The sequence below is a fragment of the Martes martes genome, assembly GCF_963455335.1.
Source record: "Martes martes genome assembly, chromosome: 4".
Classification (NCBI taxonomy): Eukaryota; Metazoa; Chordata; class Mammalia; order Carnivora; family Mustelidae; genus Martes; species Martes martes.
In genome coordinates this window covers 185549306-185562640 of record NC_137891.1, presented here as the reverse complement: position 1 = coordinate 185562640, position 13335 = coordinate 185549306, and the positions used below count along the sequence as shown (strand labels likewise).

At 59.3% G+C, this 13335-nt stretch overlaps 1 protein-coding gene across 1 annotated transcript in view; it reads right to left on the bottom strand.

Annotated features, from left to right (window-relative positions):
• Window positions 1-2823: 2823 nt before the first annotated feature.
• RERE (arginine-glutamic acid dipeptide repeats) overlaps window positions 2824-13335 on the bottom strand; it is a 308722-nt gene continuing 298210 nt past the window's right edge. Inside the window, exons 16-23 of the mRNA XM_080801487.1 lie at window positions 11998-12159; window positions 11387-11500; window positions 9778-11108; window positions 9447-9669; window positions 8426-9146; window positions 6502-6648; window positions 5774-5954; window positions 2824-5428 (exon numbers count right to left, since the gene is read on the bottom strand). Coding sequence (XP_080657613.1) covers window positions 5395-5428; window positions 5774-5954; window positions 6502-6648; window positions 8426-9146; window positions 9447-9669; window positions 9778-11108; window positions 11387-11500; window positions 11998-12159 — 2913 coding nt within the window. The 3' untranslated portion in view covers window positions 2824-5394. The remainder of the gene's footprint in view (window positions 5429-5773; window positions 5955-6501; window positions 6649-8425; window positions 9147-9446; window positions 9670-9777; window positions 11109-11386; window positions 11501-11997; window positions 12160-13335) is intronic.

Below are 13335 nucleotides of genomic sequence, written 5' to 3'. Positions count from 1 at the left end.
CCAATTCACTACATTGGGTGTCCACACTGTAGGGGTTCAAGAGAGGCCACCATGGTGAAGCAGATGCCCTCTCTCCCCACCCAAACATCGAATGGGGCAGACCAGGGCCAGAGCCAGAGGGGGCTGCGAGATCCCAGAGCAGGCTCAGGTGGTCAGGGGGTGGCAGGATTGCAAGAAACTTAAGAGGGTCACTTCAGGTGCCCCAGTAGTGACCAGCTCCGTGAATGGGGCCAAAGGCCCTTCTCTCTGGTCACCCAGGCCTATGACTCAACAGCACACCGGTTGGTGCACCAAGGAGCCCTCCCCTGCGGGGGCCTGTTCATTCTCGGTCAGCAAACATTTGCAAAGCAAGTGCCTTCTACTCCTGGAACCCGGTCGGGGGATGGGGGCCCAGCTTCTGCAGCCTGGGTCCCTAATATGCCAGAAGGAAACAATTACCCAAGACTCGCAAGCTGTTCTTGGCGAAGACCGCCACCGGAAGAGCCGCCCTGGGTCAGAGATTCGGAGTCTGGAAGGCAAGCTGCCAGAGCCCCCCGGGGCAGCCCGGGAGCCAGTGAGGGGACACCACAGATACGGAGACCTCTACGGGCCAGAACCGCAGGACACGGAACCAGGAAGGTGGGCAAGCCCCGTGGTGAAGCACTTGCCGTTCCCGGGCCACGGGCTTCAGCCACAAGAGACACTGCAGCTCCGACAGCCTGCCTCCCGCAGGGCCCTGCCCGCCACGAGTCCCAGGCCTCCAGAGCTCACGTTCTCCAGCAGCCCGAGGCGGCCCGCTGGACAGCCAGCCCCGCGGCCACCTCCCTCCCGCCCCCCCCCCCAACACTTGTCTGCGGAGTCTTCCTGGGAGGGGGGCAGGGAGGCCCAGGGTCCCTCTGCCCCTCGATGTCTCCACAGCTCAGAGGTCTAGTGCAGGACAGATACTTCCACCGGTCCTGGGGCCTGTGGCTTGACCCCAGCTGTCTGGTGTAACTGGTCTTGTTGGGATTCCACAGCTTTCGAGTCCAGGAGCCGAGTGGCTTGGCCAGGAGAGGCCGAGGGTGGCCGCTAGTCTGTGTTGGTGCTGGATCACGCCGCTCAGGCTCCCACGAGCTTCTGGGCAGAAGCTCTCCAGCCCTGACCATCCCTCGTCAGCCACTGCACCTGCACGTGTTCGGCTCCGCATTCCTGGCCTTTGAGGGTCTTGTTAACTCCATGTCAGCGTGGGAGGTCACTGCTGATGCTGTCATGCGTCCCTGCCCTGTGCATAAGTGACCTCAGTTTGCACAGGTGGTACCTCGCTGAGCTGCCCGGTTCACCTGAACCTACCATAGGTATTTGTCAACACGGGGACCACGCACCCAGCCCTGCCAAGTGCCATTTTCGTAGCTCATGCTTCTCAGCTCCCTAACCAGAGGGGCTGTGGAGCCACCAGGCCCTCAGCCCAAGCTGAGGGTCCACCCACGGGGACACCAATGCCCATTCATCCAGGTGGCGAGAGGCGAGGGCACAGCCAGGGCCACGGTGGCTTCATCCTCCCCATGGATCCAGCAGCAGATGGCCACTGCTGTCCACACCTAACAAACGAACTACGGCCTGAGCAGCTCTGATCCAAGGGTCTTTCTGCAGCATAAATCTACGTACCCATTCACAGACACTGCAGCCTTATCCTTCAACATGTCTGGAACTTGTAGGTCGTACATCTATGCCTGCCAAACGCTACTGTCACAGAGTGCACGGTCTAGGTAAGAAACCGGCAAAGACGGCTCTGGCCGCTCACCCTTCCCTCTGCACCCCCTGCCACTCCCGTCCTGCCTTCTCATCCATGATCCAGAATGACTGTCACTTGTCCCCCTATGCCTACTCTGGCAGACCCCTCAACTTCATCCCCCCTAACCACCCAAGTTGCTGAGCAGGATGCCTGCTGTCAGAGAACACAGACCTGCCTCTAGGGCCATCAGTGTGTATGCCCCTCAGGGTCCTCTGGTTGGCAGAACTGTCCCGCCCTCAATTAGGCAGTGACATGAGCCATTCCCCAGGCCTTTCCCACCACCTGGCAGTCAGCCTGGTTTGAGGGCAGTTCGTCAATAGGGTCACTCTTGCTCCGTCTCCCAGGGCATCTGGAAACTCATATTCCAGATGGAAAGGCGAGCATATAAACTTGCAGTGGTAGTCTTGAAGCTTTAGGAATATGCCCTTGACAGTCTCCGAAAGCTGAGCCGGAATCCGTTCCGATGCCTGCTGCCCCTCATGACCACATCCACACCCTCCCAGCCATCGGCTGCCTCGCTCTGCCCTCGGGCTCTAGACTGTATCGGGACACTGGAGGGCAGCTCTGAGGGTGGGCTGACCTGCGGGCAGGGCAGAGAGGGGATGGGTGGAGGAGGCCACTGCACCAGCGGGCAGCTTCAGACCTGTCCTCCAAGCAAGGAAGGAGCTATATGCCCATTCACTGTAGAGGGTCACAGATTAGAAGTGTGGGCGAGTGGCAGGGGGAGGAAGGAATCTGAGTGAGGAGAGGATGTCCCGGTGCTAGTGTCCTCATCCCCCAGGCCCATTCTGCTGCTTGGGTATGCTCACCGCGGGTGCCGATGATCTCCAGCCAGGAGGTCCGAGCACCCCTGAGAGCACTCACGAGAGAAAACCCTTCCTACCAGACACCGCAGAGAAGAATCTTTCTGGAAGCCACTTTGGAGGGTAGGCAAATAGTGAGCCAGAAACAGCAGAGACCCAAACTCTCCCCTCTGCCCCATCCCCAGCCTGGGGGACCTAGGTAGGGGCAGCTGCCAAGATCCCCCCCAGCCCCAGGAATGAGACACAGGCCACTGGTCCACACCCAGCCGCTGCGGTGTAGCTTGGTTTTATTTATGTCCACAAATATCTCAAAAAAATTACAAAATACTCAAATGGAGAGAACACAGAAGTCACGATTTCTGGGTGTCTACTCTGTTTACACTGTGTTATCTCATGGCAAACTACTCATATATACATTTAGCTTCAAGATATATATAAACGTCGCGAACCAGAATGTACACTCCGCTCTGCTGCCGCAGCGAAGCACGAAGCTCAATCCCGACAACATTCGACAAGACGCATACAGGACACGGAGAAGCCAAACCAAACTTCAAACAAAAGGAAGGAAAATCCAAAAGGAAACCAAGGGGTCGGGCTTCAAAAACACCGCGAAGGTCCAGGGCCTCCTGAACACACCGTAGCTGACCCGGTGAGGGTCTCAGGTTGAAGGTTCTTAAATGGCAGAATATCAGTGCTTCACCTTGGGATGTGGGGGAGAACCGAAACCCAACAAGAAAACACCTTCAGACAGTCTTCAAGTAGAGAACGGCAAGTACTTCCCTCTGTCTCTTCTTTGGAAAAATGGGTGACACAGAGAGGCGGTCAAGAAGATCTAACTGAGTGGCAGGCACCGTGTTCCACCGAAAGGAAAACAAAGATGCAGAGGAGGGGGGGCCCTGCCCCCGGAGGAAACAAGCGCCTCCTGCCCGCACACACCGAGTCTGGGGACACAGGTGTCCCTTTGAGCTTGCCTCTCTAAGGAGCTGAAGTTAAGGCAGAAATGGAACGGGAGAAAATGAAAGAGGGAAACGACAAACATTTCCAGAATATTCCCAGCAGACAAAACAATCCTGTCTGTCCCACCTGAAACCGAACAGTTTAAGTAGAAACTGGAAATGCCCCCGATGCAGGTTTGAGTCCAGAACCCGAATCTGCCTGCTGGCTTCTGGGTCAACGCGCCAGCCTCTGGTCCGCCCCCGAACTGAGCTCCAGTCCTGGCCACACCCCACACGCCCGAGCCTCGGGCGCTCTGTCACGTCTGCTCCGCAGGGACTACCACACACAATGGCAGAAGCAGCCCTCAAGAGTCTGAAGGGGGAGGAACAGAGAAGACCGCGCCCAGATGGAAGGCGAATCCCGGGGTGCAGACATCCCTGGAGAAAGCACACCACGCTCGCGACTCAGAAAGGAGAGGTGGGCGCTCCGCAGACCAGCCGGAGCCCTGGGCCTGGCCGCTCCCAGGTGGAAGCAAGCCCGCCTTCTCGGTCCACGTCGGCAGCTGCAACTCCCCTTCCTACCCCCAGGAGGAACAGTGGGACTCAAAATGGTGTCCCCATCTGCTGCGGGTCACCATGCATGGACCGGCTCCTGGGGGAGGTGCGCAAGATGCCACCCACAACCGTGCCAACTCCAAGGCCTCGAGCTGCATGGCCAGAGGACCTGGCCTCCCCACAGGAGGACCTTAATGATGACACACACAGGGCAGGGTTTTTTCTGAAACAGATTCCTTTGGCAAGCGTGTGTGATGAGTTCTTTGTAGGGAATAGTGTTTTCTTGAATTTTCTAGAATGTTTATGAAATTGTCAGAGTATTTAAAAAGGCAGTTCATCCAGAACAACCAAACGTGTGTGCACAGAAACCTATAGGGATTCTACAATCAGACACACAGAAATATGTGCTTTCTATCCTGCAGAGACAGAACAAGGTGGACACTTAACTCCTGCACTCCTGGGACAAAAGAAGAACGGTTTCATCTAACAGATACCTGCACTGCTGGCAAAGCCCAAGCTAGAAACAGACGGAAGTGAAAATCACGGCAGCAAAACAAAGCAACGGTCTGTAACACCGTCCCTGCAGACCCCGGGTGCTCCCTGCTCGACGGCACCACGTCCCAAGCCTCTGCCCGTTTGCAATTAGTAACGCCCATCTGTTCCCTTTAATTAAAGGGATAATTATATATAACTTTTTATTAAAAAATCAACTCTGTATTCTGTCAATAGCTGGTAGGAATTCACAATTAGTGACATGGCTGGAAAAAATAGATCAGAATAGTTTGTGGAAGAAAAAAAATGCCATTCTAAAATTATTTATTTACAGACATAAAAAGCCATGCTGCAGAACTTTCTCAAATTATGAAGATCTCCTACAATGTATTAAAATAAAAGTTTTTTTTAAAAATTATAGCTCTTGGATTCCAAACTCATATGCCACCTATCTGCAAACCTCGTGGGTTCTGGAACACACGTAACTGAGTGTGTCTGCACGCACAGTGAAGGGTGTGTACTGGATTCTAGCACCTACCAAGAAATCAAGGAAGGAAAAGAAAACTAAAGCCAAACCCCAAGATTGCAGGGAAAGTTTTCTGAATGTTCAGTCCAGTCCAGGACTCACTAAGTTTCTGAGGGACTGTCATGCAGGGAGACCCAAACCAGTCTCAAGGAATCCTCTCTACAAACAAACACTATTATGCTGATAACATTTTTAGTTGTGGGGTTTTTAAATATATAAAGAAATCTTTAGAAGATATTCTTTTTGCTTTTGTAGCTCATATTGTATGTAAAAAGTCCTGTTTTGCCCCCCAAGAACTGGGGTTTCCACAGCCAGCACTAACAAATAAATAACTTATAACTGCTTGTCACCTTCTTTCTTCAGTCGACTAGAAAGCAAACAGAAAGAGAAAGTATTCAGCACCAGGCCCGGGCAGGTGGGTTAGGCATGCATGATGACCCTCCTCTGCCCCTCCCTCCCATCAAGATGGCTCTGCCTGAGTCCCCAGAGGCCAGAGGCCAGAGGCCTGGGCCCGCATAGCCACTGGGAGGGGATCTGGCACTTGCTGATATGGGAGGAGCGCTGTGGGCACCGCCAGGAGAGACGATCGTTAGGCTGGGTCGGCGGCCCCTAGGTGGGGTACGTGGGAGCCCCCAGGTGGGGTATGGGGGAGCCTGGGCTCAGATGGAGAGCCCCCCACCGCCCCCACCACGCTGGCCCCTCCCCACCTCACCTGTAATAGTCCTCCTGACTTGGTAGGTGGCCACCATGCATGTGGGGGTGTCCGTGCAGCCACTGCTGCTCCATGGCCAGTCTCTGCAGCTCTGCTGACTGGGCGTGCATGGCCTGCAGCTGGTGGGCTGCAGACATGGGGGGTGGGATGGCCCCAGGCAGGTCTCGGGGGTAGGGGGTACCTGCCAAACACAGAACAGCCTTCGATCCAGAAAGGCCAGGGGAGTGGCCAGGGGGCAAGGGGGGCCGGCAAGGCTGTCAGGTCAGGAGCCAGGCTCCTGAGGGGAGGAGCGAAGGACCTGTGCGGCCGAGCCCCCTCCCACCCCCGACCCGAGAGAGAGAGAGAGAGAGAGAGAGAGAGAGAGAGAGAAGGCCCAAAGTGCTTCCCCCGGGATCCCCGACCCTGGGGGCGGAGGGGAGGGGAAGACGGAATATACACCCCCTGGTCCTCAAGGTTTCAGGCCTCGGGCTCTTACTGCTTCAGGAGCCCCACCCTGAGCCCTCAACTGGGCTCCAGCGCCTCGGTCCCTCCTTCACATCACACTGTCCTTGTCCTGGCTCGGGGACGCCCTTACACTGCTCCGCCCCAGCTCTCTGAGGGCAGGGGTCTGCCTGCCTGGCTTCCAGGAGGTTATTTGTTGAATATGCGGACGAATGACTGACCGAAGGGGACATCAGACACCAACCCAGCTCTCACACTGCCCCCTCATCTCCCAGGCGCGTTCTTACCAAAAACTGGATGACGAAGCATCTCGTGCTCATGGGGGGGCTGTCCAAGCAGAGGGTTGGGGAGAGTGCCAGGGGGGTAGGGAAAGCGAGCCAGGTGAGGACCAGCGGTCAGGGGGTCAACCAGCGGGTGCACTGGGCCTGCTGAACCTGGAAGAGGGGCAGAAGTCCAGACTCAGGCGGAGCAGGGCTCCGGGGCTCCCTCCGTGTCTGCCCTCCTCAGCCGTAATTACCAGTGACGACCTCCTCAACCACAGCCAGCTCCTGGCCACCAGGGCCACCAAGTCCTGACCCAAAGTGGCTGCTCCCTCCCCAACCTGCAGTGAAGTTCCAGAACATAACACCGAGGTAAACTGACACATGACACTCTCTGCTCCTTCCCGAGCACCCCTACAGGCAGTCTCCTCCACGCTGTTTTGTTGAGGACTTTGCTCATCAGAGCCCACCCGGCCGAACACCTGAGGCCTTCTGTGCACCTGCTAGGTCCGCAGGGGACCCGGGGTCGCTCTAGTCGTGCTACAGCCAGCGTGTCTCACCCCAGCTGCCGGCTGGACTGGCAACACTGCCCAGAGCCTCCTCCCTGGCCCTTCACCCACAGAACCCACAGGGGTCAGCAGAGTGGGAGCGGCCAGATGCCCTGTGCTGTGAGCAGGGAGGCGGCTCACTAAGCCCCACTGTCTCCTCCCAGGCCCGGGGCCCCTTCGCCCCGTCAACCCCGCTCCACAGTTACCTTCTTGACCAGGCTTTCTCGTGGCCTTCTCACTGCAGCCTTGCTCCCAGCTCCCGTTCCCTCCCCCGGTTAGCTGTCCTCCAGAGCCCTGACTGCTTTCCACACCCCGAGATGCACTGGCTGACTGCCTCTGGGTTGGGACGGAAAAATGGACAGGCTTGTTGTCAGCATCTAAAACTGTGCCGGACGTACCCCAGGTGCTCTGTGACTATCTGTCAAGCGGATGAATGTCGTATGGACAGATGACTGCCTATTCTCAAACAGCTGGTTGAGACACACCCACTGGTGACACCAGGGCTCAGACAGCCCATGCTGGGTGGCCTCAAGGCTCCAGGTGTCGGGACTGTGGAGTGAAAGTGACAGCTCCCAGGCTTCTCCAGAACCATCTGCCTGAACAGAGACCAGGCTCCCCGAGTCGGGGCTGGGTACGCAGAGAGCCAGGGGCCGCCCTAGCAGTCACCCTCCTCCCCAGCACGGAGGCAAGTCTGCCCACTCGGAAGTCCTGCATGTGGGCTGTGCCCTGTGGCTGCCATGGCAGGCCTTGGGCGCAGGGCGCAGGCCCAGCTCCTCCTGCCCCATCCAGCGGGTCTGCGGAGCTATAGAAGGGGCAGGGACTCTGGCTGTGCTGGTCTCTGCCTTCGGCCCAGCTGGCCAGTTGGCAGACATTTGAGAGCTCATTCCCAGAGCGGAGAGCACTGGGTGGCCCTCACCAGACGAGCCAGGAGAAGCCCAGGCCCTGTACCCCAAGAGGGAACAGGAGGACTGTTCCTTTAAGTTCTCACTGAAAGATACCGCAGGGCCTCCGCCTGGGCTCCAACGCCCTGCCTCGCTCCTCAGGCCCCAGCTCCCGCCTTTAACAGGACTCAGTGAGCACAGGTCGCTTCCCACGCTCCCTGGCACCGGAGGCCCAGGGCCAAGAACCCGAGCTTCCTCCAGGAGGCCGCGAGCAGAGGGTCCCAGGGTGACTCAGCGTTCTGGAGAACTGAGGGGCTGGGCGGAGACAAAGGCTGCGGGTGAGGGAGGCAGCGAGAGGATCCCAGACAGAGGCCGACTCCCCTCAGCTCCGGCAGGAAGGAGGGATTCCTTCCGGAAAGAACTCCCTCTGCGTGCGAACAGCGGCTCCTTCTCTGACCTGCACCCCGTCACCCCAGAACTCAAGCCACGGCACCCTCCCAGCCCAGCCCCGGGGGCACCCACCTTGATGGAGGGGGTCCTGCTGGTGGAGGTGGAGGTGCGAGTGGATGTGGGAGTGCTGGTGGTGGTGCGGAGTCACGTTGAACATCTGCAGGCGGGCCAGAGGGTCGCCAGTCAGCGACGCCATGCGCTCGGCGTGGATCCGCTCGGCCGCCAGTCTATCAGGGTAGCTCATCTCGGGCCGCAGCTGGGGGCCCGCCAGGGCCAGTCTCTCCCTCTCCAGGGGGTTCAGGCCCGGGTGGAAAGAAGCGAAAGGGTGGGGGCCCGCCGTGGGGGGGATGGTGAGGGCGCTGTGCCGGGCGAAGTGCTCCATGGGGTTGGTGGCTGGGTGCAAGGGGTCCAGCTCCGGGGGCTTCACCTCGAAGCCTGGCTTCATCCTCTCCCGCAGCTCCCGCTCCCGGATCTCCCGCTCCCGGATCTCCCGCTCCCGGAGCTCCCGCTCCCGGATGGTGGGGTCCACATTGTAGAGGCCGGGCATGTGGTAGGCCAGCAGAGGGTCAGTGGGGTTGAGGGGCATGTAGAAGGGGTGGTTGCGGTTGGTGGGTGACATGACGTGGGGCCGAGCGTACTCGCTCAGAGTCCGAAGGGCAGGCGTGTCGGGCCCGATGTATGGAGGCACCGCGGCAATGGTGGTTGGTGGCGGCTCGAAGGACGGCCGCAGGTGGCCGGGACCACTGAGCTGGGGGTCGCTGAGGCGGCCCTCGTGGGCCGAGCTGGACGCCTTCTGCTGAAGGAAGGGAAGGTTGTGAGGGGCAGGCACTCACTCTGCAGAGCCGAGCCCGGCCCTGCTGCCATCCCGCACCCGCCAGCCAACGTGGTCGGTCCGCCCCAACGAGCAGGCCCCGGCCACAGCCAGGGACAGGCTTGGGCTGTGAGGACACGGTCCAGTCCCTGCTGAACGGTCTGCTTTGTGCCTGCAGCTTCCCTCGTGCCCTGGATGGGGCTGGGCCGTGCATCGGAGAAAGTGAGCCGCAGAGCAGAGCTGGGGAGGGACCCCCCGTGGCCTGGTGGATCCCCAACTCACGGCTGATCTCTCTGCCTCCCGCTCCCGCTCTCGTTCCCGCTCGCGCTCTTTCTCCTTCTCCTTCTCGCGCTCCCGCTCCTCTCGTGCTTTCTGCTCAGCCTCCCGTTTGGCCTTTTCGATGGCCTCCTCCCTCTTCTTGGCCAGTTTGGATCCCGCCAGAGGCATGAAATACAGGTCTGTCCGCGCACACGAGTTGTAACCACGGTCCAGATGTTTGTAGAACCTAAAGAAGGCCACATCTCTCACTGGGGCCCTGCCAAGGCCTCCGCCTGCCCCAGCTGCCCTGCCTGTCCCTGCCCTGGCTGTGCCCGCATTCCTGGGAAGCCAGTACCTGGCTGACTGGCTGGCATGGCTGGGGGTGTCCACCACAGTGGGCTCGGGGGACGGGCTCCTAGGCGGGGGAGGTGGGCTCTCGGGCTCCTCGGCATCATCCAGAGCCTCTTCCTTGATTTGGACGGTGGGGAGTGGGCAGGCTGTCCCCCCGGGGACGCTGCCTCCCGAAGACACAGCAGCAGAGCAGGGCGGCTGGGCCGAGGGGCCAGGTCCCGCAGGTGGGGTGGAGGTGGAGGAGCAGGTCGGAGGGGTGATGGAAGGAGGTCCCCCGGGGACAAAGGGGTGCTGAGCAAATGGGGGCTGGGGGGGCACCTGGTGGAGGCCCGCTGGGGGGTGAGTGGCAGCAGCAGGAGGCAGGCTCTGGCTCTGGGTCAGCACCGGGGGCTGTGCAGGGGAGGAGGGCAGGGGCTGGCTCTGAGGCATGAGCTGCAGGGGAGGGGGATGGGCTGAGGGGGGATGGTGTGTGGACAGGGAGCTCAGAGGCTTCAGTGCTGGAGGGGGTGGGAGGTTGGCATTCATGGAGAAGGGCGAGGGCCCTGAAAGGTGAGGCGGGTGCTTGTGGGCTTGGGGGGCCGGCAGCTGGGGGATGGGTGTGGTGGGTGGGGGCTTGATGTGGGGCATGGCCAAGGGGGCCGGTGGCAGGGGCTGCTCCCGTGGGGGCTGCTGGGGCTGCAGGGCTGACTGCGAGGCCGTGGGCTGCAGGGAGGCATGAGGAAGAGCAGATGCTTGAGAGGCCTGGGGAGGGAGGCCAAAGGGCTGAGGGGGGCCTGGGTGCTGCAGCAGGGGCCCGGCCTGGAGGCTATGAGGGCCACCTGGGCCCTGACTATGCAGCGGGGGCTGGCTGTGAGGTGGGGCAGAGGTCTGGCCAGCTGTCACAGTCAGAGGCTGGAGCGGGGGGTGTGGTGAGGGCAGCCGCTGTGGGTGCAGGGCAGGCGCCTGCTGGATGTGAGCATGGGAAGCAGAAGCCACTGGAGCCTGTGGCTGGCTAGGGGGCTGGGAAGCTGAGGGCGAGCCCTGTGGAGGGCCTGCAGTGGCAGAGGGCGTGGGCCCTGGTGTGGGGAGCTGGGAGGTTCCCGGTGGGGCAGTGGAGGGAGCCGGAGGGGCCACACTGGGGGCCCCCTGCAAGGCTGGGGGCTGGGCCTGCAGCATCTGCTGCTGGGCCGAAGAGTCCGAGTCGCTCTCGTTGTCCTGGGGGCTGGGGATGCTGGGGGACGTGCTGCGATTGTCCTGGTCGATGTCTTTGGGGTCACTGCTGCCCTCATCGTTGACACTGCGGCTGTCCGAACTCTCTCCTTCGCCTTCCGACGGCGAATTGGGCCGGCTGATCTCCTAGAGCCAGAGATGGGAGGGATGGATCTAGGACAGCAAAGGCTCTCACTGCCCTGCGTTGCTAGCGCCTGGCACACAACACAGGTCTGTGCACACGAGGCGGCAAGCCTGGCCCCAGGGACCATAGGTACCATCTGACCCAGCCAGTCTCAGAAACCACTCTAGGTCTCTCCCTAAGAGACGGGGCACCGCTAGGCCCCAGGGAGATCTGGACTCAAGGCCTCTCAAGGGGTGTTAGCTGCCAGCTACAGTCACAGTGGCTCAGCTGCGCATCTCACCTGGGTTTTCGTCTTCTTGGAGCTGGTCCTGTCGGCCTCCTCCGTATCAGAGGCCACTTTCTCCCGTTGGCGTTTGGTGCTCTTAAGGGGCGATGAGGCTTCCTCCTTCACCTTCTGCAGTGGGAAAGCCCAAGAGGGGCATCAGGACAAGGGAGGATGTCCCATCAGCCCCAAGGGGTAAATGATGACGGTTTGCTGACACCTTGCTCTGGAATTCGGAGCTCCATCTCCAGGAGCAAGAATGTTCTGGAAGGGACTAGTTGAGGTCAGGAAAAACAAGTATCTGGGGGTGGAAAATAACTTGGCTTTAGGGGGAAGGGGCCTTTCCAATCACACCTTATCCTTTGCCCCTGAGGCCTTGGGAAACTCAAGGCAGAGACAGTCCTCAAAGGTCAGTGCTGGGACCTGCACTGGACCCCGTTTCTCCAGACCCTAGACCCCAGGCCGCAATCCGCAGCCCTAGTCTAGGGCAATGCTGATGCCCAGGGAGGCTCCAGGAATGACCTGCAGCCTCATATCTGAGGGAGTTGAACATCAACTCCAGCAGCCTGGGCTTTAATGAGAGGGCAGGGCCGAGCAGGCCCCATTGCCCTGGAGGATGGGCACCTCACCTTGGCTGACTTCTTCACGGTCTCTGCTTTGCTATCATTGCTGGAGGTGCTGGCAGCACTGGGTGAGTTCCGGCCACTGGAGCGGATGTCTTCATTGATGGGTGAGGTGCGACCATCAGGGCTGGCTGGCTGCTTCTTCCGACCACTGCGCAGTGTAGACATCTGCCCACCCAAACCGGAGGCTGGTGAGACTAGAGCCCAGCACACACACAGGATCCCCAGGAGCAGATCCTGCCACCAGCATGATGGCGGACACCAGGCTCTAGCAAGCAACAGGCGCCTCTGGTTGTCCCTCTCTGTGTGGGGGTTAATACGGAACTAAGGGAGGAGGGGCTGAATGGGTGGGTTCACATGGAAAAGACAGCAATTCCTAAACCCAAAGCACTCATCTCTGGAGATGGTCCTGGCTGTGGGGTAGATACAAGCTAGATTTTCTGAAGGGGCAGACGTCCACGAGAGCCTCTACTCTGCCAAGTTCTCCAGAATGATCACATACTCTGCTTCAAATCACCTCGCTCTGTTCATTCCACAGAACTGCCCACTTCCTCACCCAAACCAAACCAAATACCTGCTGATTTCGTCTGATAGTATGAGAAGTGACCCAAAGGGAGAAGGTGTCAAATAATGTAGCTCAGCTCCTAAAACCACCAAGCACTTGAGCATGTTTGTGCAAAGCCATGGCACGCAGAAGAGATGGGGGGGGGACAATGATTCACATCAGTCCATCTGCCAGGCGGCCTGGGCACCAGCAGCCTTGACAAGATGGCAGGGTCAGAGGAAGGTGAATTGTGCCATCTACATGCCTACACGAGTCACTGGGGAGGCCACAGTTACACAGAAGACCCTCGGGCATCCCCAACTCCCAAGCTGGGAAAACCCTTGTTCCCAAAGGTCCCCGCTGCCACATTTCCAACCTGGAAAACAGAATCTCTATACAAGTGAGGAGAAAAATATACTGGAAGTTTTGAAAACTAAATCAGATATTGGGGGAGGGGGTGGGTGCGGAGAGCAAGCTCCTGCAAGTTTTAAGTAGAAGAGAGATGCCACACTACAGGTGGTGGGCCCAGGGACCAGAGGAAAGTTGGGGGACTCGAAGAGCCTGCACTGAACCAGACACTGACACCTAAGAGTTCTCTGTAAAAGTAGGCTCAGGACATGCACCCCACTGACAATGCGAGGGAGGGAGAGAGCAGAGGCTCTTTTCAGACCCGCAGACAAAACTAATAATACCTTTGAGCCAAGCACTCCTTTAAGGAGAATGGTTCTCTACCTGCAACGAATCACTTCCCAGCCTCCTGGGAGGCACAAGCCCCAGCATCCTAGTAACTTGAAGTGGCC